General features: G+C 37.3%; 1 protein-coding gene across 3 annotated transcripts in view; it reads right to left on the bottom strand.

The window, feature by feature from the left end:
* The window catches only part of LOC149236472 (beta-amylase 2, chloroplastic-like), a 336,854-nt gene that overhangs the window by 53,956 nt on the left and 258,797 nt on the right, over nucleotides 1–24,101 (bottom strand). The window contains exon 9 of one of the 3 annotated variants that reach the window (XM_089372394.1): nucleotides 20,470–20,609. The exons of 1 other annotated variant lie outside the window; for it this stretch is intronic. In XM_089372394.1, the coding sequence (XP_089228520.1) occupies nucleotides 20,599–20,609 (11 nt within the window). In that variant the 3' untranslated portion in view covers nucleotides 20,470–20,598. Of the gene's footprint in view, nucleotides 1–20,469; nucleotides 20,618–24,101 lie in introns of those variants that run through there. One more of the 3 variants, XM_089372393.1, reaches the window with a different exon arrangement.

Here is a 24,101-nt window from a genome sequence, read left to right as displayed (position 1 = left end):
AATGAATGTCTTAATTATTGCTGGAGTTGATTTTTGTTTCATCATTCAGCAAGATGTTTCTAGAAACAACAAGATCTGTGATGCCATGCCATCGCACCTTGTTGTATTTCTATTAATTCGGTATCTCTTTGTTTTTGTCTTATTTCTCCAGTAGCAGCAATCCATCATCTCAACTCCTCTTGTTTTTATTGTGGTTCCAGTGTAATGGGTGAATAAACTAAGTACACTGTATCTTGCCTTTCCTTCCAGCTATTTTTAGAAATGTCATGTTTAAAGTGGGAGTCGGTGAAACTAAGAGTGATCTCCTGTGGGCTCATGTAAGTCTCACAAGCAGAAATTGATGATTAAACATGAACGAGATGCTGGAATTTAAACACGTTTTTGGTGATGCAAGAACACTAATGGACTGGGGATGCTCTTGCATCACTCATTCCAATGTCTAGCAGATAGCCTTTGTTTGAAAATATATGTTGAAGTTACAATTTATTTATCATGTGGCACCATTTGGTGCAATTATAACAGATTGAGTAGACAAGTCAATGAATAGATTCAATAGAGAAGTGGATCCAACCCTGAGATTCCAATGGTAGTTTTCTTCATTTCAATGATAGGAATTGGATTTGCAACATGCCCTTGATGTTTTTAACTGCTTTCGACTTTTCCATTTGACAACATGTTTATGCCCTTGTTTGAATGCTAGAATTTAGTTATTTTCCCAATAACTATTTGGAGTAGTTTATGTTCTATTTGCAGCAGTAATCTTTATTTATCAGGGTTCTTTGAATTTATAGGTTCATGTTTAAGGACATATACATTTGAGTTCCCCCAAGTCTAATTCATTTTATTTCATCCTTTAATTCTATCAATCCTTGTGTTTGTTGGTGATTTACAATTTGGTGATATTAGTTTCTAGCTGCAACACCTTGTTGGTGTTCTTAAAGATATTTGGCTGCCTTTATCTTATTATCTTTCCTTCGAAGCATGATTATTTATTTGCATACATAGGGTTGAAGTTTAAGCAATTGGTTTTGCATTTGAAGGACGATTTTCTTATATGATTTGGTTCTGTTTGGCATGTATATCAACCTTTAGAAGAAGAAGTGATGGGATTTCTTGATCCCTATGTAAATATAGTTTGCTTAGATTGTAATGAGGCTGGTGATGGTGATATTTTATTATTGTGTGATCGCTATGATTCAACATATCATACATATTGTGTTGGCCTTGGAAGGGCTATCCCTGAAGGAGTTTGGTATTGTCAAGGCAGTCTAGCACACATGATGAAGATGTTGAGGATTTTTTGCTTGATTTTGACAATGGGGATGAAGCTTAGGAATCAGAGGATTTGTGGAAGATGCTCCAGTTGGGATGGTTGTAGAAAGAATAAACTTAGAGCTCAATTTATCACCACCTTCTTCTTCTTCTGCTCCTCTCGCAGAGACAAGGCCAACTCATGTAAGAACAATTCACAGAAGGATTTTGCGACGAAGCACTCCAAATCCATCTCCTAGATTGCTAGATGCAACAAGGGCTTCACTTAGGCAAACTAAAGTATCTGGGTCTACATCCCAAGTATCCATTGTACGGACAAAAACTCTCTCAGGTCAGCACATACTTCAAGAGCATGTACAAGCTTTACATGACAATTGGTTTGCACCAGGAAGAGGCTTTTAGCAGTTTTCACCTAGCTCTTCCCTTGATTTGGGGCCAGAGATGGGACTGATGCAATTGTACAACCCACACCCAACAACAGGTCGCTTCTCTTTCGTGAATCAGCTCGAAGAAGTAATTTAGCCCATGTTTTAGAGATGGAAAATTATACAGTTAAATCTGATGTTGATCAGGCGTGGGCAATGATGGAACGTACTCTAGCATCAAGAGAAGATAATATAGGTCTGGCTAATTCTCATAAAGATGGAAGACATTGGCAGGGATCATCTTCTGGTCATAAAAAAATGATTTATAAGAATTGATGGGCAATGCAAGGTCAATTGTTGTGAGCGGAAGCATCTTAACTGCTCATGTATGATCAAGAACTAGATATAGTCAAGATAGACACATTCCTGCAACTACTAACTATTTGGAAAATCCAGAAAGGATAACAGAGGAGATCTCATGTAGGGATGTTGGAAATAATAGGCTACCAACACCTAGTGTTTCTAATGAGATATTGGGTATAGGATTATTTGAAAAGTAACCGTTTACATCATCAGCTAAACAATGGCAATTCATTTAGTAAACCTCATGAAAATGGAGTCCACAAAGTTGAAGGTGCAAAGGAGAATGTGATCTCCATGGTAAAATCTCACATGAAGCGCACACTCACAAGGGAACATAGGTAAAAGCATCTGTATTTTTCCTTCTTTTATGGTTTGTCTCTATAGAGTTGATTTTACTGGGTGTACACTGTATGCATCTCAAAATTTCTCTTTAGGAAATCCTATTTTTATTCTTTCCAAGAAAAACTCTCTAGGGAATCCCAATGGATGTTTCCCCACATTCATGGATGGCATCCCTGGTAAACCCATTGGCATTGACTAGTGCACCTCACCCAAGGGATTTCGAACAGGGCACTTGCTAGCACAGAACTAGCCAAATACCCAGTAACATTAATGACATTTGGTTGAGCTAACCCCTTGGGCTCAATAAATCATAATCAACTACACTATTTGCCATATTAACATATTGATCCTGTTTAACATTTTGCTAGAGTAACCATAACAATCCAAGCCTGTTCCTATTTTTATTTTGGTTTTTAATTCCTTTTTTGGTGTGGTGACAACTTTATATGACCGTATAGATGTTTATTTTGTCAGAGTATATGTTGAAAAGTAGATGCTCTCTTACATTCTACCTTGTCTGTTATGTATTGATGGAGTTCAGTTTCATTACTTGTGACCAAAGAACTGTGTCAGGCATGTATACAAGGATTCTTGTATCACTATTTATAAAACGAACATTGTCCTTAAACAAGCAAAGTAGATCCTTAATGCTACATGTTTGCATCTCAAGGAACTTCCAATCCTAATAAATGAGGTGAAATTTAAGTGTTTCCAGAATCCAAATATCAGGTTTTGTGAATTCTCTCATATATGGTCCTGAAAAAGCGAAGTGAAATTTAATTATTTCCAAATCTTAAGTTCTGTGAATTCACTCATATTTGGTGCTGAAATCTTTTGAGAAAAAGGGAAGAAATTTTTTTAGTTGCATTCAAATTTTCCAAAAATAATACTAAATTTCTCCTTGACTAAAATTCTCCCTGAAATGGCTTTGGGATTGAAAATTTTGTAAATATTTTTAGGGAAAAAACCCAAAATACTTTTTCCAGATTAGAGTTTTATAACACTAGGTACTAAAACAGTGTTCTATTTTTTGTTGCAAATGTCTGATAAAGTCTGCCCAAAAACTGATCCGAAAATTAGATAGATGCACTGGACAGACTAAATAATTTTGAATGAATAATCACTTAACATAAATGATATATTAGGTTGCATAAGTATATAACTTAGAAGCATGAACCAAAGAAGAAATCTCAACGAGATTGATATATTCTTAATTGAGTTGAATGAGGCCAAGAATAGCTTTGACTAGAGGGTGTTGAAAATGGCATAATTTTGTTCTGGTTGGATAGATTTAGAACTGAAAATCAATAGTTTTCTTGCTTGCATAACTTGGGAAGATTTTTGTATCTCAAGTCTCAACCTTATTGAATAGTATGATTTATGCCTTGCAATGTTGAGATATGCTGTGATACCACTTGCTAGTAACCTAAACACTTTGGATGAAAATTTAGTTGTGAATTTTACTTGCAAAAGATATAAGTGCAAATATAGATTAATTGTCCCTTCTGTAGAATTTCCTTGAAATTTTGCTACTGCTTGAATGAATAAATATGAAACTAATTGTTGCACCAAGACAAAAAATATCTCTACCAATTTGCAGTGGAATAGAACAGAAATAAAACACAGTCACACTATAGAAAAAAAAACAAAATTTTCTAGGGAACCCAACTGGGAAAACCCTTTGCTAGCTGTAGAAATTTAAAATACTTTCCATATTAGAGTTCAAGACCAGGTTCATCGATGTTTATTGCTTTCCATATTCATTTTCATAAGCATTAGGGTTGTTGTCCGTCAAACCAGAGTAGCTAGAAAGTGTCTCCTTGATTTCAGAAGCATACCAGGATCAACTTCATCCAAGAAACCCCTAGAAGGCTCATCAGTAGCAAGAAGAAAGGTCTTTTTTTATTTTATTTCATCACGTGCATCCATCATAATCACTGATTTGTATTCATTTCTTTCACAGTCATTTTCAATGTTAGATGCAAAAGGTAATTTAGTATGATATAATCCTTAGGTAACCAACCTCAGACATATTGTTGGTTAATTTATGTTGTTTGAAGTTTATTAAGTTTGAGCTTTATCATGAAACTACTAGCAGCGTACTAGCATCGGTGAGTTGATTATCTTGATAACAATGTTATGGTTTGATTTAGTCCTTGAAAGGAACTTATAGTTGATGGTCAAAATTTCACTTTCCTTTCATTTTTTTATCTTCACATATAACAAATATCTTTATGTTATAGCCTCTAGTTAGATATACACAGTGACTGCCACTCAGAAGTTGGATGCCATCATTTTGGAGCTTGAGCTTATTCAACTTACCTTTGTTTGAGTTGAAAAAGTCGTTAGATCTCATTATATCGTCTATTGCAGAGCATGAATCCAATTTACCTTTGTTTCAGTTAAAAATGTGATTAGATCTTGCTATATCATCTTTTGTAGAGAATGAATCCAATTTCTCAGAGTCCATTTGCTTGAGGTATAACAAATCTACTTTAATTCATTAAACTTACTTTTCATATTATGTTTGTTGATTGTGATTCTGCAAGCCACATCTGCATTGGAAAAGGGGCATATTTAATGAAGTGTGGAAGGAGAGGGAAGCTTCAATTATGTCCTTTCAAACTTTCTAAGGTATGTAATAAAATTTTAAAAAAATTCTCCATAGAATGTTGTGCTTTAACCTTTTTTTTTTTTAAATGGATTATTTATGTGATCTCCCCTCTCACACACAACCAGAGTCTAGACATACATGGTTTTTTGGGATATGTGGACAATGGACAGATTTAGGCTAGCCATTTATCTAGAAATTTACACTGTAGAAGATCAGACATTTACAGTTGAATATTTCCTTGCCACTAAATTAGAGTTGAAGAGTCAGACTCCTATTTGTCAGGCATATACCTCACTTTTAAATCAATTTATTGTTGACTTTGTATAGACCTTCCATGGGAGGGCAAAGAGTGATCACTACCATTGCTTAATCTTTATACGGACCAAGTAAAGATTCCAAATGTGTATAAGTTAGTGGCTCCTTGGAGAATCCCAAGAGTGGCGCTATTGTAGCAACAAGAAATTCATTTATTTTGAGTTCTTCATTAGTGCATTGATAGTATATTGTTTATTCCATACAATACCTCAACAATGTATGATCAAATTACAGTTAAGCTTGTCATAATATTTTGACTTACCCTCTTTTAGAGGGAAACTAGAGTGTGTGTCAAGCTTGCACGTCACAATTGTATCATGCAGAGTTTACCTGGGACAATTTTTGTGGATCTAAGCAGCAAGATACTTGTTGGAATTCAAGAGGCAACAATACTACAAAGTGGGAAAGAGGTTTCACAGTTAACCTGGCTTTCACATTATGGTTGGAGTCAGTTTGTTGGAAAGATGTTGGATACCCCAACTTCCTTTTTATGACTGAGTGCAAGATTGAATCCTTTGACATATTCCTCACTCAATTTTCATTAAGTGATGGGTTTTCTCATAAGTGCTTCACACCTATAAACTTTACTAGAGTTGTTCTTGAGTCTTTGGAGGTGGTTAGCTTTTCAAAGCACACAAGTACAAGAAGACGAGAAATAATATGCCCGACCAATTTGAAGTTATCTCCCTGCGAATAGGGTGTTCCCATTCATAAACCTGACGACTTGCTCTACTTCTTTCTAGTGAACAACTTTGGGACTTGCCATGAATCATGAGACAATTCCAACCCCATAACTATAAATTTATTATTTAAATCTAAACCCACTAGATTAGAATTTGCACAAGGAGAACTCCATTCTTGTTTCGAAATAACCTGCAATCGACTTGTACCGTGCTATTTAATCTTTTCTATATTTATTCGCATCCTTGGTCTGTGACATAAAGATGCAACAAGCTACCTTGCATTTTCTATACTAACACTCCTAAAAAATAATAAAGTATGCCCAAATCTATCATTTCAAATGATTTATGTAGCTCACCTTTTGGTTTTTCAATTATTGAAGTTGTTACCTATATTGATGAGATCTTCTACAACTGATACCACAGTGACAATATATGTTATACTTTTATCCGTGTTGCTCTGAAGGTGTTTCTCCTTCAATAGAGCAACAATACACTGCAGTTTCCATTTAGGGGAGAAGTGTACCCAGTAGCAACCTTGGCCTGTGTGCAGATGGGTTGAATGCACATTAGACTCTATCTATTGTTTTGAAGGTGTTTCTCCTTCAACAATACTTCATCTCAGTAGATCCTTTCGGTCTGCACCTTTAGTAGATGCATGCAGCCTTGGGATACATGTTGTAGATTATAGTTTTCCTATGAGGGTGTAGCAGCGATGAAAGAAGTGCATCGATTTTAGGCATCTTGTGGTTGTTGTATGCAAGCATGCTTGTTTAGTGTTTCCCAAACATAAATAGAGCCATATTTAGTATGCTTTTATATTTTGACTTAGATGCTCACTTTTCTTAATTTAGGTGTTTTTCTTAGTTCTGTTTTATGCACAGATTTATCTTTAAAAAAAGTGCACAGTAGAGAAAGGTTCTATATTTTGAGTAGGGGACACACTTCTAGGTAGGATGTGCTCTATTCTAGGAAGCTTTTGCCATGCAGGTTAGGTGCTTTATCCGAGAATCCCAAGAGTGGCACTATTGTAGCAATAAGAAATTCGTTTATTTTGAGTTCTCCATTAGTGCATTGATAGTATATTGTTTATTCCATGCAATACCTCAATAATGTATGATCAAATTACAGTTAAGATTGTCATAATATTTTGACTGACCCTCTTTTAGAGGGAAACTAGAGCGTGTTTCAACCTTGCACGTCACAATTGTATCATGCAGAGTTTACCTGGCACGAGTTTTGTGGATCTAAGTAGCCAGATACCTTTTGGAATTCAAGAGGCAACAATACTACAAAGTGGGAAAGAGGTTTCATAGTTAACTTGCCTTTCACATTATGGTTGGAGTCGGTTTGTTGGCAAGATGCTGGATACCCCAACTTCCTTTTTATGACTGAGTGCAAGATTGAATCCTTCGACATATTCCTCGCTCAATTGTCATTAAGCAATGGGTTTTCTCAGAAGTGCTTCACATCTATAAACTTTACCAGAGCTGTTATTGAGTCTTTGGATGTGGTTATATTTTCAAATCACACACGTACAAGAAGACGAGAAATAATATGCCTGACTAATTTCAAGTTATCTTCTTGCGAATAGGGTGTTCCCTTCCATAAACCTGACGACTCACTCTACTTCTTTCTAGTGAACAAATTTGGGACTTTTCATGAATTGTGAGACAATTCCAACCCCACAACTATCAATTTCTTATTTAAAGTTATACCCACTAGATTAGAACCCGCACAAGGAGAATTCCATTCATGTTTCAAAATAACCTGCAATCGACTTATACCATGCTATTTAATATTTTATGTATTTCTTCGCATCCTTGGCCTGTGACATAAAGACGCAACATGCTACCTTGCATTTTCTATACTAACACTCCTAAACAATAATAAAGTATGCCCAAATCTGTCATTTCAAATGATCTATGCATCTCACCTTTTGGTTTTTCAATTATCGAAGTTATTACCTATATTGATGAGATCATCTACAACTGAGGCCACAATGACAATATCTGTTAGAGTTTTATCCGTGTTGCACTAAAGGTGTTTTTTCTTCAACAGCACTACAATACATTGCAGTTTCCATTCAGCGGAGAAGTGTACCCAATAGCAGCCTTGGTCTGTGTGCAAATGGGTTGAATTCACATTAAACTTTATCTGTTGTTTTGAAGGTGTTTCTCCTTCAATAGTACTTCATCTCAGCAGATCCTTTGAATCTACACCTTCAATAGATGCATACAACCTTGGGGTACATGCTATAGATTCTAGTTTTGTTGTGACAGTATAGCAAGGATGAAAGAATCACATCGATTTTAGGCATATTATGGTTGTTGTATGCAAGCATGCTTGTCTAGTCTTTCCCAAACTTATATAGAGCCATATTTAGTATACTTTTATCGTTTGACTTAGATGCTCACTTTTCTTAATTTAGGTGTTTTTCTTAGTACTATTTTATGCAGAGATTTATCTTTAAGAAAAGTGCATAGTAGAGAAGGGTTCTATATTTTGAGTAGGGGACACTCTTCTAGGTAGGAGGTACTCTATTTTAGGGAGCTTCTGTCATGCATGTTAGGTGCTTTATCCTAGATAGAGTTCCAAGTCCCTGCCTCCTTGACAAAGTCCCTGCCAGACAAGACACCAGTGGACAGAGTTCCAAGTCCCTAAATTTTCCAAAAACCCGCTTGAGCTTAGCTATCTATCCTAAAATCCTTTACATTCCGGTCATCTCTTTGCTGTGATTTCATAGAGAAAGCCCTCTCTGGTTTGGTAGGGCTAGCTACCAAACTAAAAGCTTGGTCTATGGTTACCTCCATCAATCTCCTCATCAACCTAGGACACTATGGAGGATAACAAAGGGCATGACAACTAGGGAGTGCCAAGGTGTTCTAATGAATGTAATGTTCCCAAATCATGGAAAAATGTAATGCTAGTTGTGAGGTCATGACTTCCAAGGTGTGTTAGGGAATGCTAGGGCATGTTAACATGTGCCAAATAGTATGGAGACATGTCAAACAAGCTAAGATGTGCCAAGTGCTAAGGCATGCCAAGATGTACAAGGGTTCCAAGTCCTTACCTCCTCTTCTTCCATATGCTATCCACTTATGACATTTCCTTTGCAATATTTGGTGCATTTGCTAGTTATAGGTCATTTATAGGTTATAAATGTCTTTAGAGTTTCACTTCTAATTGAGTATTCAACTGAACATATTGATTCTCTTATACAAAACTATTTTTCCCTCCACCCACTTTTCATAACTTCAATAACCATTAGGTAGGGACCTGCAGCTTCGATGTTGCTTTGCTTGTTTAGTAAAATATTGTCGAGACTTTAATTTATTGAAAGTTGTAGAATTTACAATTTATGAAGTTTCAAGGTCTAATTTTTAAAAGTATAATTCTTTAAAGGGTGCTAGCTCAATGGAAGAGCACCTACTTTACAAGTAGGAGTTTGGTGGTTCAATTCCATCGTGCCCTGACATCCATATGGAATGGCGACGATCAATTTTTGGTGACGGAGGCTCTTTTGACCATCACCAATGAGCTTTGGTGACATTTTTCGACCCTCACCAAAAATATGAAATGGTGATGGTCAACGAACGCCATCATATATACGCATCAACAATGACGACCCTCAAAGGTCCATAACCATAAATCGTTGTTGTTGATATGAAATGGTGACGATCGTTGTCCATCATTATAGTCATTATTCGTGATGGACCTTAAATGTCACCACAACGCCTATACTTCCAGCGATGCGACTTTTGGTGATGGTTAACGAACGTCACAATATATATGCACCAATAGTGACTGCCATTAAAGATCCATCACCATAAATCATTGTTCATATGAAATGGTGACTATCACTATCCGTCATTATAATCAATATTCGCGATAGACCTTGAATGTCACCATAACACCTATACTTTTGGCGACGCCACCTTTGGTGACGTTCAGTTTTTGGTGACCGAGGTTATGGTCCATCACCATTGTTCATATGCAATGGTGGCGGTCGCTATCCGTAATTATAAATCATTATTGGTGACGAACTTTGAATGTCATTACAACACCTATACTTTTGGCAACACCACCTTTAGTGATGTTCAGTTTTTGGTGACAGAGGCTATGGTCTGTCACCATTGCTCATATGAAATGGTGACGGTCGCTATCTGTCATTATAAATCATTATTAGTGACGGACTTTGTATGTCACTACAACACCTATACTTTTGGTGACGTTCAGTTTTTGGTGACGAATGCTCTTTTGACCGTCACCAATGAGCTTATGGTGACATTTTTCGCCCCTCACCAATGTCTTTTTTACTTGTAGTGTTATCAAGATCCAATAAGGTCAAAGTTCGATATGATGTGATGCTATTATGAGTCAAGAAGCCTTGCAAAGATATAGAAGCCCTGTTACCCACCACTTCATGGGTGATATCCCTAAGAGAAATTTTTTCTCCAAGATGGTCCTCAAACGGCAGCCAACAACCCCTTGCAACCACCAACTAGCTCGTTGTGCCATTTCTCTGTCACCTGAGCTAGCCATGTGGTCCCTCACCCATTTGTCTTGATCGTATGTTTAAAGGTGGGGCTCCCAAACTTAAAAGTATGTCTTTTCATTTGGTAATTGAGTATTGAGTTTACTTATCATGGACACTTCTAGGCATGAACTAATGGGGAGATTCGGCAGAAAGAGTAGGCTAGGTTTGCGCTTCTGTCCCCTAGACCTCTTTTGGATGCTACCCTTGGATCTTAGTCCTGTGGGATCTCTTTCAATGACCATTTGGGTTTAGGGTGGTACTACATGGGAAAACTTGATTTTGGTTGCATGGACCCACTCTCTCGTCCACATATATCACTCCCCTTCCATTTATTATAACCCCATTCATCATCTTTCCCACCTAGGTCCACCTCTCCTCACTGGGTCCACACAGGGTTATCTTTCCCTTTCCCTTGCCCCCACCTTAGGTCAGTGATGGATCGATGCCCTGAAGGTTGAAGCAGCTAAAAAGAAAAAGTAAAAGCATAAATGGCCACATTCAATAGGAAAATGTACCACAAGATGCAAAAGATGGTTGGGACAAATATATTTAGCACGTGGGAAAAATCCAATACATGAGCTCTACCCCATATCTATGGCCATCACCCTAGTTCCATAGGCCCTAGATGAGTCTCCTTCATCATTCAGGAACCCATGATTGTCCCAACTCCTGGTAGGCAATGAACCACCCTACCCTAAACGAGTATTCACTGCTATATCTTACACATCACGCTCTTATCCTTTGAGCCCTGAGCAGTTAATTAAAGAAAAATCATAAAAGGTAAAAGGCATATAAAGAAGGGTGGAAAAATCAAGGCTGGGGCACCTCATGTACAATGATTGCTCCCTCCTATACATTATATACCCAGGTGTGGGCTTCCCTTTCTCTGGATACCCTTGTACCCCGATATGTGGCCCAAGATTACCCCTCTTCATTTCTTATTCAATTCACCTCTTTGTCACATGCCACCACCATTTGAAGGGTGTACCTTGGACATGCTATCCCCTCTAAAGGTAGAAACCACCTAATAAGGTACCTGGTTAACCCCCTTTGGGGCTTGGAGACATTGGCACATGTCAAAGCCTACTATGGAAGGGCATGCTATTATGAAGTGTCCACCTGTTGTCCCTGGTTTGTAAGATCTTTTACCCGATTACTTTAATGACTTGTTCTGCTGGAAGGCTAGGGGACACATTGGATCTTATGCAGGATTGCAAATGATTTCCATTCTGAGTTTGGTCTCCCTATACGGGGTCCTAACTCTCCAGAGGGCTACATTGGCACATGTAGGGTGTGTGTAGAGAGCCATGGGCCTCCACAACAGTAGACAACACTCCATGGATCCCCAGAGATGGTTAGAGATTGCTCGAGATTCACCTATTGGACGAGGAAGATGCATTTGGTTCATCATGCCGAGCCGGCCCCACAGTTGTACCATTGTTAAAATTGGAAACTAGGGCCAAATTCCACCTTAGGAAAATTCATATGATGGGGATGATTATTCAATTGGATTCCTCTTTTGGAGCGGTACAATTTTGATATCAAAATCATCTCATCCTGACAAGAAAAAATGGAATTATGAATTTATTCTTCTTATGGACAAATTATCAAGGTCAACTCCAGCCAAATGTAGGCTCATGAAGCGCAGTGGATGTGTCTTTTCACCCTCAACGAAGTGTATAAATAGGAGAGACCTTTTCCTCATTTGGACATCATCTCATCACATCTTCTTCTCTCTCTTGATTGGTTCATACAACTTGGAGGCATCTCTCTTTCTTTGCATGTGTGTCAGATCTTTCTCTCTCTCTCCTTCACACGTGTGGCAGAAGCCTGAGTGTTTCTGGGTGAAACAAGTCGAAGTTTTCAGGGCATTGACCAAATTGACTTAGGTTGACTTTAGGTTTGACTGTAGAAAATTGCAACAACATTTTCTCTCTCCTTTCACTGGGTTTATGGGCTGATTTTGACTCTCCTAGAAGGCCGAATTGGATTGTTGTTTGGAGGATGTTTTGGGGCAACTTTGACCATTGTTGACTTTCTAGTTAGCGCTGATTTGACTGCTGATTTGGCAGATTTTTTTTGGGCTTGTATTTATGATATTTGTACTCTCTCTCTTTGTTGAACTATTGAAGAATAATAAGAAGATTTGATCAAAGGGTTTCTACACATTGGGGTTTGTCCCTGGCATCCGCCACATCTTGAGTCCTCTTGTCTTGGCTTATCTTCTGCATATGATTTTATGTTCTATCTGCATTTACTATCAATGTTTCTAAGTTAATGTGATTTCTACTGGATATAATTGGAATTTGTCATTGGGTTACTAAAGGAACATTGAAGTAAATTGTCTTAAGCATAGAACATACCATTGTTATCTAAAATTAAAATGGTATCAGAGATCAGGTGAAGACAAAGCCCAAGCAAGAGTGAAGAAAGTAATCACTAAAAGAAGTTGTTAGACAAAGACTTGGAACTTGTCCCAATGACGACTACATCTTTCTTCAAATCTTCTAGATGAGTATGCCCTCAAGACATATGTCGACAGCGTGGTGGTTGTGCCTGTAGATGCAGATCCGTTGAAGACGTACCAAGCTAAAATGGAAAAGGCAAATAGAATGATCCTCGACGGAGTGAAGCATCATGTTGTCTATCACATCACTAGCAGAGGGACTACCAAGGTGATGTGGGATGCGTTGTCTACGCTATATCAGGGATCTTCCGAGCAGCGGAAGATGTACTTGGAGAAGAAGTTGAGATCTGCTCATATGCAGAAGGGGGAGCGTTTGGATCCATTCCTCACGAAGCTTCAGGAGACCCGTGATGAGTTATCTATTGTGGGGTCTGTTGTCGCACAGAATGTCTAGGCACCACGATAACGAATCTGATCAGAGGCTATCACCTTGATCTCCAATCTCTTTGTTTAAGTTGTCTCCCTACAACAGGCTAAGGGGGGGTAGTGTAACGACCCCGCTAAATTGATCCATTATATAAGGTTTTAAACTTTATAATAAAACAGATGTGATGAAATGTAAGCAATAAATATGTTAAGTTTATAAATACAATTTAAATTTATAAACATATATAAGTTAAAATTTTATAAAATAAATAATTAAACTTTCTATATATATATATATATATATTAAATTTACAAAATATATACTTTAATTTTATAATATAAATTTTATAAAGTATATATATGGAATTTTATAATGTAAATTTTATAAAGCATATAAATAGAACTTTATAATATAAATTTTATAAAGTAAATAAATGGAACTTTATGAATTATATGTAAATGTATATGCTGGACTTATGAAAATATATATGCGATAGCCTACTTAAAACTCATTACTGAAACCATTAAAGAAGGGCGCGTCCAAACCAACTGGAAATTGATTGCAGAGCGCACCTTGCCTGAAAAAAATCTGAGAGTTAATATGCATGGGGGGCGTGTCAAGTCGCAGGGAGGCGGTGGCTGCAGGCAGGAGGGCGGCCACCGCCAGGCCCGTAAATAAATAGCAGAGGCCTGAATCGAGAGAAGGGGGAAAAACAAGAGAGGAGCAGCAAGAACCAGGAGCAGAAATTCACCAGGAGAAAACCAGGAGGAAGTTAATTATCTATTGGAAGAGCTTTGAGTCGTCTGAGGTTCTGGGCACGGAGGGACAGAGAGCTTCTGTTGAGCAGCTCTCTGGATTGAGCAGCTAGGTTGCTCAGTCTGGTTGGGTGGTATTGGTCTCCTGGAGATTGGATCAAAATAGCCATGGCATCACCAGCAGAATCAACAGCAGATAAGGTAAGTACAAATTTAAATTCTTCAGGCTTTCTGTATTTCAGATTCTAGTTAATGTGTTTTGTCATTACAGGTAGACCCTATGGAAAATTGGAATGAAGAAGAACTAGTTGGGAACCAACCAATTCGGGTGACACAATGAAGCGACCAAGTACTTGATTAAAATTTAGCAAGACTTAGGATTTGATTAGATTTTAAACGATTGATACCAGTGCCTTATGGAGTCAATGATCTTGCTAGGGAAATTAAGACCAAGTAATTGATTAGCGACTACTGCTTAGATGAATGACTATCTTATATGAAATGCAAATCCTAAAACTAATGTGAGATGCAAGAATCTTGGTTAATTTTAGTTAAATGCCTACTTAAATGTGAATCCTTAGATCCTTTCTGTGTTGAGCCTGATTTTGTAGTAATTAGCAGAGAGAAGATAAGGCGAAGCACACTAAGGTGTGATTGACGATATCTCTCCTGAAAATCTAACATACCCGGCGCCTTCGATGCTGCAGAGAGTTGTGACTCTGACGACTACAAGGTCACTATTTTAAGTACTATTAAAAGCAAGTTTCTCAAGCAAAGATGGATGGATACCTATGTCTCTATCGACCAAGCTTATGCTTGGAAGTAAATTTTAATTTATGCACAACTAACTTATATGCAAATGCTCAAACATAACAAAAGCTTCTTTGCAATTTAATATCAATGTCAACAGATGCTCAAAATATACTCGGCTTAGGAAACAAATATATGCAATCTATTATAATTCCACGACAAAGCACTTTAACAATTACTTGAAAATATGACCAAGGGGAGATTTTAATATAATTCCAGCACCTTTACCATGCCGAGACGATGCACCATCAAAATACATGTACCAAACTAAATCCTTGAAATCCCAATCTTTTTATCAACCTTATCATCGGGAAGAACCATGGAATTAGACAAAATATCATAATTCCCAATGTCAAATTGTTCCTTAATTATCTCATTACGAGGTCTCTTAGGATCTTCAACATGGAATCTTTTCTTGGGCTCTCTATTAAGTCTTACAAACCCATCACCTCTAGGAGAAGGAATCGTAGCATATGACCAATTCATTTCAATACTCCCTCCTAGATTAGAGGCCCATTTTCTAGATAAAAGCATACCCCAAGCATTAGGCACATCAACAACAACAATGTCCATAAGAATCATAATGCCAAGGTAAACCGATAAATGAACTTGCAAATCCTTGATTAACCCATGAACTTCAATCTTCTTAGAATCCATGGCACTTGTATTGTAGTAAGACCTAGAAACTCTTAAATTAAGTTGTTCCATGACCCTCTTGGTCATGACACAAGTTGATGCACCAGAGTCCAGCATACAATTATTCAATTTATATCCATTAACCATCAAAGTAATAAAGAATGGCTGATGATCCTTGTTATCTGAATCCAAACTTTGCAAATGTATAGGAGCATCCTGATAATCAGCTTCAGGTGCCTTCTGTTGAGAAACATTTACTTGAGGAGCTTCAATAGCTTTTAGTAACTTAGCTCTTTGGGAAGGAATCTTTGCAATCTTGGCGACAAGAACCCAGATTTTTGCATTGTTAAACCAACTTCCCAAATCGATATCTAATCTAGAGCTCGAACTTGGGTTAAAACTTCGGGGGGGAATTTGATTCCACTTTGATCTTTATCCCTTATTTGATAAGTTAAACCCTTATCTTTAGCAATTTCCATGACTTGCTCTGGAGAAGGCTTTTCACCAAATAATTTAATCATCATATCATTTTCATGCTCAAAATTATTTATACTAAAAGCTGATGTGGAAGGCATAACATCTCGATGTTTTCCTTAACCTCCATCCAATCTTCCATAGACAAAGAAAACTCTTTACCCACTACATTTATTTGATTACTTTCCCCAAACATTCCATTATCCAAAATCCTTCTAACTGTGAGGCAAGTAGCCTCCTCATGAAGAGCATCACAATCCCAACAATAAGGCGGAGCATCATCAACCAAATTAGTAGATTCAAGCGGATTAGGTGGTCTCTACTCACTAGATTGACCTTTCTTCTGCCAATTATTATTTCATATTACTATTATTTCTAGGCTGGAAATTCTGCATTTGAGCTCTCTCCATTTAACCAACCTATTCTGCAAAGTAGTTATCTCCTTAGCTTGGTTAGAGATTAATTTCGCTTGGTTAAGCTCCATGCTTTCAATTTTTTGCAGTAATTTTTGAATAGGGTCATCATCAGATTCTTTAACCTCTTTTCCTTTAGGTTCTTTCAATTTTGTTGAAGCCCTATCAAAACCTGGGATTTTAGACTTCCCAGATGCCTTCTTATCTTTTTCAAGCTCTACCGCTAAATCTTGACAATCCCTATAATCAGGAAGTTTCGCATGTCTTAACTCATAAGAGGGATCACGGCTAAAGGCATCAATATAGAAGTCCGGAAGAGATTTATCAGGAGGTTTATAATCTTGAGGTAATTCCTTAATGATATCATTGAACCTCTTTTTAAATTCTTCTACGGTCTCATTTTCTCTTTTTTTATTGATACTGATAGCTTTTACGAGATGCCTTTCTTCTCTCTTATCTCCATACTTTTCCTTAAAGGCATTAATAATCGATTGCAAAGAATCAAATGAATCATGAGGCTTCTCCATAAACCAATCTAAAGCATCACCCTCCAAGGTAAGAACAAAAAGCGTCATTTTTACATCTTCATGATTATAATCAGCAACCCTCACATACTTCCCAGCCAATAACTAAAATCTTTCAAATGAGCATTAACACTAACTGCATTATTGCCCTAAAAGGAAGGCAATTTATCCATCCCATGTTTTGGAAGATCATTGGGATAACCTTGAATGGTAGCAAAGTTACAAGGGGCAAATATGTTCATGATGTCGTGTTCAACCGGGTTAGGAAAAAGCAAATGGATATCAGAGAGAGCTTCTTGTCCGAGATTAACAAGAAGGGTATGAGAAGAGAGTTTGTGTAATCGTACTCTGAGAGCCCTTTTAGGATCAGGAACAGGATTAACCAAACTGCTTGGATGTCTTCTAGCATACACTCTTGTACAAGATAGGGGAAGTGGAGTCGCCACTCGGACAAAAATCTAACTCGAAATAACCCAAAATTAAGGAACCATGGAGAAGGAACTTATCTTGGCAAGAGGTGAAAGGATGAAAAAAATGAAATGAGATGAATGTCGAAGAAACCAAGGATAGATAAACTCTATCCCCGGCAATGGCGCCAAAAAATGTTGTGTCGCTTGACGGGCTAATGAATGGCGGAAAAGATTAGATGATTAGAAGAATGTCGTGAGGACCAAGGACAGGAAAAACTTTGTCCCGGCAACGGCGCCAAAAAATGTTGTCGGACAGAATGTCTAGGCACCACGACAACCACTCAGATTGGGGGTTGTCACCCTGATCCCCAATCTCTTTGTTTAAGTTGTCTCCCACAACAGGCTAAGGGGGTTAGACCCTATGGAAAATTGGAATGAAGAAGAACTAGTTGGGAACCAACCAGTTCGGGAGACACAGTGAAGCGACCAAGTACTTGATTAAAATTTAGCAAGACTTAGGATTTGATTACATTTTAAACGATTGATACCAGTGCCTTATGGAGTCAACGATCTTGCTAGGGAAATTAAGACCATATAATTGATTAGCGACTGCTACTTAGATGAATGACTATCTTATATAAAATGTAGATCATAAAACTAATGTGAGATGTAAGAATCTTGGTTAATTTTAGTTAAATGCCTACTTAAATGTGAATCCTTTGATCCTTTCTATGTTGAGCCTGATTTCGTAGTAATTGGTAGAGAGAAGATAAGGCGAAACACACTAAGGTGTGATTAACGATACCTCTCCAAAAAATCTAACATACCCGGTGCCTTTGGCACTGCAGAGAGCTATGACTCTAACAATTGCAAGGTCACCGTTTTAAGTACTATTAAAAGCAGGCTTCCCAAGCAAAGATGGATGGATACCTATGTCTCTATCGACCAAGCTTATGCTTGGAAGTAAATTTTATTATGCAAAGCTAACTTATATGCAAATGCACCAGATGATGGGATGAAGTTAGACTCGAGGATTAGAAACACTTGTGTCGCAAAAGCCCTCAATCACCAAAATTAAATGTTCGCTTTATTGGATGAAGACTTAAAAAATAAACCCCTGAAAATATTACAATTAAACCACAAGCTTATTTTAAATCTTTCTGATACAATTATAGCTCAAAGAGAACAAAAACTTCTTTGCAATTTAATATCAATGTCAACAAATGCTCAAAATATACTCAGCTTAGGAAACAAAGATATGCAATCTATTATAATTCCACGACAGAGCACTTTAAAAATTACTTGAAAATATTCGCGAAATATCTAACATGTAACAACCATCAAATAATTCAAGCACTGACGATAGACGCAAAATATTCTAGCAATTAAATTTCTAGAGATCCAAATACTTTAAAACACCATGAAATTTAAATGCTAATCAATTCCAACCCTAGAATTAAAATGATTATGCTTAGTGACCCAAATCTAGGAAAATTTACCACTTTCCTATAGTTAACCTTTAGATACAAAAAATTTAAGTGCGTTTAACTATAGAGAAATGAGAAAATGTCAATACCCACAAAAGTTCTCTTTTCGATTTTACCCTTAACACGTGAAAAGAACACCAAGAAGGAACTAAAGATTGACAAATTTAATTAGTCCTTAGGAAAACTTTTTCAATGTGCTAATTTTTATGAAGCACTACTTAATGCGGTAAATGATCAATTAAGACTTTTTAATGTGACAAAAAAAATCAAAAGAATTTAATAATGTTTTTTTTTTTAATTTATGGGCCAGAGGCCACAAAAAAAAATTAAAATCTTTTAATGCGAAAATTTGCTTTTGATTTAAATTTTTTAGGATATCTCAAAGTCACATAAAAAAATAAAAATGAATCCCCTTATATTTTTTTAGTTTTTTTTTTTAAGATTTTTTTTTTTTTTATGATTTTTTTTATGTAAAATAAAATCAAATAAAACAAAAGGAAATAAAAAAAGGGAACAAAATAAAAGCTAAAACAAAACAATTTTTTTTTTTTTTTGTTTCTTTATATTTTAGATTTAAAATACAAAATGAAAATAAATCAAAACAGAACAAAAATCATAAATATGTCAAACCTAATCTACGAACACACCAAAGTTAAAAAAGAAAAGGAAACACAATACCTTAACCCTACGAATACACAAAACAAAAAAAGGAAACGTAAATGAAATCGAAGGTTGATTGAAGTTACAGCAGCGGAAGGAGAGTTCGATGAGCAGGTTAGAGGAATGTGTGCAGGTTGACGGATGATGGCAGGGAGTTGCGGCAAAGGAGAGGAGTTCACACAGGAGGAAGACGGGTTTGAGGAAAGGCAACAATTTTTGCAAGTTAAGGAAATTACGTGGGAGCTGTAGCTGCGGGCTTGGCTGCCATTTTGATTTTTTGCAGGTTAAAGGAGTAGCGAGGGCAATGACAAGGGAGCAGATGCAAGTCAAGGGGACGCAGAAATGAAGATAAGGAAACAAAAACATAAGAAAAAATTTGAAATCTCCCAGAGAATAGAAAAAACGCAGCAAGAATAAACCCAAGGCAGCGAAACAAATCCGAAATTTTCTATTGAAAACCCCAGGCAACAAAAACAATTTCGAAAACCTCAGGAAGACAGAGAAACTATAGCCCAAACTCAAGACAAACCCAGAAAAACAAATTTCACACTTGTGCTTCAGATTTATCAATGAAACCCTCGTAAAATTATTTCCAGATTTAAAATATTTTAAAACCCTTGGACTGTGAAATAATGACCCTGCAAAAGCTAGTTTTGAGGCCAGATCTTACTGTCCAGGGCCTAGATCTGGCTTCAAATCAAACTTCACCTTCAGATCTGCAACCTGTACTTGAAAACAAAAAACACCCAGAACCCGAATATATAAGAAATAAATAAAACTCCAGAAACCCAAGTCAGAAAACCCAAAAATTTATAGATCTATGCATAGGAATAGCAGATCTATCAGATCTGGCGAGTGTGAGTCCAACTCTGCTCCCAGATCTGACAAACTGAGGTTCTCAAAAACCAGATTTATTAATTTAGCACATAAACATTAAATTTTTTATATTTTAAATGAGGTGCTTAGCTCAAAACCCTTCATGCATCATCAATAAAAATCTTATGATAAGCCCGAGATCAAATCAAGTTGGGCTCTTAAGAAAATATGAATCGAGAGTTGGCTGGTCCAACTGAAAACTTCCCCGAACGCTCGATGATCTAAAAATCAAGACTCTTCTGCAAAACTGAATCCAACCATTAAAATAGAGCGAGAAAATGATAGTGAAATTCATATAAATAGAGATACTTGCTATTACATTCAAAATTTAGATTATCACTTAAACCCCAGCGACTAAGCAAGATACCAGTACTCAAATCACTCTTCAGGAGCTATCATCAATGGCTAAAATGAAATTTATGCATGAAAATGACACATCTTACAATATTTCCATGAAGAGTAACATTGGCAAAAAATTAACCCCAAAGTCTTTCTTTATTATCAAAAAAAGATTACACAAAAGCTTTTAGCTTTAGCACACGATTCAGAGATCGGATGGATAAACTGACAAATGACCTCCTATTTCAAGATAAATCTTCCAACAGCTAGTTCAAGTGATCATTGTCAAAGCAATCTCGACTGTCGATGAGAATTAAAATTTCTTTTAATCTCATCCGTCAAAATATTAAATTGTTAAGGAAATTCGAATTTTTCCATTAAATGCATTTTAATTAATTCAAAAATAAAAATTTTGAGTTAATTTCCTCAAAAATTTGACTTTGACTTAACCCCTAGGGACTAAGGGCTTAAAATTTAGTAAAATAATTAATTTACCTTAGTCCCAGGACCTTTTAAAATTTGAATTTTAAGGACCAACGAATTTTGCTTTTGGAAAATTTAAATTTACCTAGGACCTAGAATTAATTAAATTTCTGGCTTAGGATTTTACTTAATTTTTTGCCAGAAAATTTAATTAATTAACCGATGAGAAGATAAAATATTTTTTCAACCCTCAAGACACTTTACATCATAATTTTCATATATTTTACATCATAAGGGGGAAAATTCATTTGTAAAAGACCCTCACAAACTACCCATTTCTGCAACACGAATATAATCCAGCAAACCAAACAATTTGTAATAAAATAACCTAACCAAATAGTTAGGATTATTCCCAAATCACTTTTACATAGACTCGATCTAGAACACTAGGACTCGCCTAAGATTCCAGAGACAAAATCCATTCTGTCTTTGGGGTAAGATTGAAGGAAATCTCTGTCGACCATCCGAGAATGGATCGGTGAGACAAAAACCTCCCGGAATGTATATCATCACCAAAAAAGTAAGTTTACTTAGGATTTTACATACATGACACGGATCTGCTGAGATTATTTACATCATATACATGCAGAATGGGTTTACATTATAACATGATGATCAGGCTGATGATGAATGCTGAACGACATAGACACATTGACCATGCGCTATCCCTTTTGCGAAAAAAGGGGGTGTACTGCTATGGGTCGTTGACACATAGTGGTCAACAGGGTCTACACCGCAAGACTCGGAGTTGGTTAGACTAGCCCTCAATTTAGTCTCAGATGAGTGGCAAGTCTTTGTCTAGAGTATCCTCGGCAGGGCGACTTTGCCGAATTGGGATGAGATGTGAGCAAATCTCAAACAAGAGGCGTTGAGGAGAGACTTGGTCAAGTGTAAGCTTGACGGAAGCAGAAGCAATGGGTCAAAGCCCAAGGAGGAGGAGGAGAATGCAGAGCTTGCATCGAAGGGATAGCAGGAGCACCAGAGACGTAAGAAGGACATCTCGAAGATAAAGTGCTTCAGGTGTGGTGAGATGGGTCACTATGAAACTCAATGTCCTCTCAGGAAGAAGGACAAAGATGAGAAGCACGATCCAAAGGTTGCGCCCGCGAAGATCGAGGAGGAGGAGTTCGCCATGACAGTCAAGATACCTCCAAGAGGGAGGTGGGCTGATTTGGAGCTATAGTTCAAAGGAGCTACAGATGGGCAAGATCCTTGAGAAACCCACCTCTTGGATCAATTCCTTGCTACGGGAGCCCAGATCAGAAGTAGTAGGATGTACTAGTGTCAGATGGTACCAAGGAGTGTCGTAGAGATAGTTGCAGTGGCTAGGAGTGCCAGAGATTGAGTAGCGCAGAGCAGAGTTGGCAACAGTGCAGATGGCACAAAGTAGTAGTTAGTAGCAGCACAATAGATTCAGAGGGTCAACGCAGAGACTAGCACTAGTCAGGCTCCTACATTCACATGGTATCATACTGAACACATTTAGTTTAGTAATTTAGGATGCTTTTCCATTGCTGATGGAGTAGCAACAACAATTTGCAGTGCAGTGGCAATGCCAGCAACAACACAAATGCAAAATTTCAGAGGGAGTTGCAGTGCGGATGCAGTGTTAACACTGGCAGGGTCAGCAGCACTACAGAGGCAGCACTTGCGCAACAATTGATGGACAACATGTCAAACATCAACAGTGCATAGGACGATGTTATGAAGTCAGTGTGATGCTTCAGATTGAAGGCATTACTAGAGCACATCCCTTGCTAAGAGGGAGTGTTAATTTCTGGTAGTGTCAGATGTGCTCTAAGTCTCAAATTTTGCAAAGAGGCTTAGGCACATGTATTCCAAAGAACCCAGAAAATGTTTTGGGAAATTTCACCCATAAACAGTTGTATTAAAATAATTAATTATTTTTAAAGGGACCCTAAGTCTACACTTGAGAAAATAAAATAATTAAAGAGTATTAATATAAACTGTGGATGTAACTTTTAGAAGAAGACAAGGATCAAGCAGAAATGATCTTAGTCATTGATTAGCTTCTAATCTGGGTCGTTGAATGTCAACAAGGAGATTATTTAAGGAGGCTTGAGGGTCACTTGGAAACACACACAGAGTTAGAAAGTTCGATTTTTTGAAGCAGAGCAGAGGAGGTGCCGAGAGAATTTCGATAGTGAGTTGTTGCAGTGAGGGGCAGGGATAGTTGGTTTGGAGTATCTTCTCCAGAGCCCAGGATACACAACAGAGAGGTGGAGAGACACCAGGAGGAGGCAGCGCAAACCCAGGAGGGGTTGACGCTGGGCCAGAAGGGCCCATGCAAAGCTTGACGTTGAGCCAGGAGAGCTCACGCAGAAGTTGTGCAGTGTTCAGCGCAGAAGTCCAAGTTTGTTGAGGAAGCTGACATTTCTGAGTCAGGAGGGCTGAAACTGCTCAATAGGGAAAACATTTCCGAGTTGAGTTGACGTAGGGTCTGCACAGGGCTAGTGCAGAGATAGTCGGGGACAATTGGTTCAGCTGCTGGAACAGCTGGGAATTGCCGGGTAGAGTGAGGTAATCTCACTAAGTTTTTCTGCCAGTTTATTTTCTCTGTAACTAGATTATTGGAAGGGCATCCAGAGTTGTATTTAGAAACTACTGCTTAATAATATAAACCCTCAGAGTTGTTGCACTAGTTTTCCCACATTGGGTTTTTTCGGGGCCATTTGTCCAAAAAAATAATGTGTCACTTGTGTGACTTTTTCTCTATTGTTCTTCTCATGTTTTGGGCAAATTAATTAATTAAGTGAAGGTTGCAGTTGTATTAACTTCGATATTTGTTGTGAAGCAATAGATAATTAGTTTCAGTAATTAAAGGATAGGAGAAGTTTAATCAATTGCTGCAGTAGTTGATTCGGGTAGGATTCTCGAATTTTCACACT

Source organism: Pinus tabuliformis, chromosome 8 (genome assembly GCF_031772625.1).
Source record: "Pinus tabuliformis cultivar Carrire ecotype Pingquan chromosome 8, CPIR1, whole genome shotgun sequence".
NCBI classification, from domain to species: Eukaryota; Viridiplantae; Streptophyta; class Pinopsida; order Pinales; family Pinaceae; genus Pinus; species Pinus tabuliformis.
Note: the sequence above shows the minus strand (reverse complement) of the source record. Positions and strands in the feature narration are given on the sequence as shown.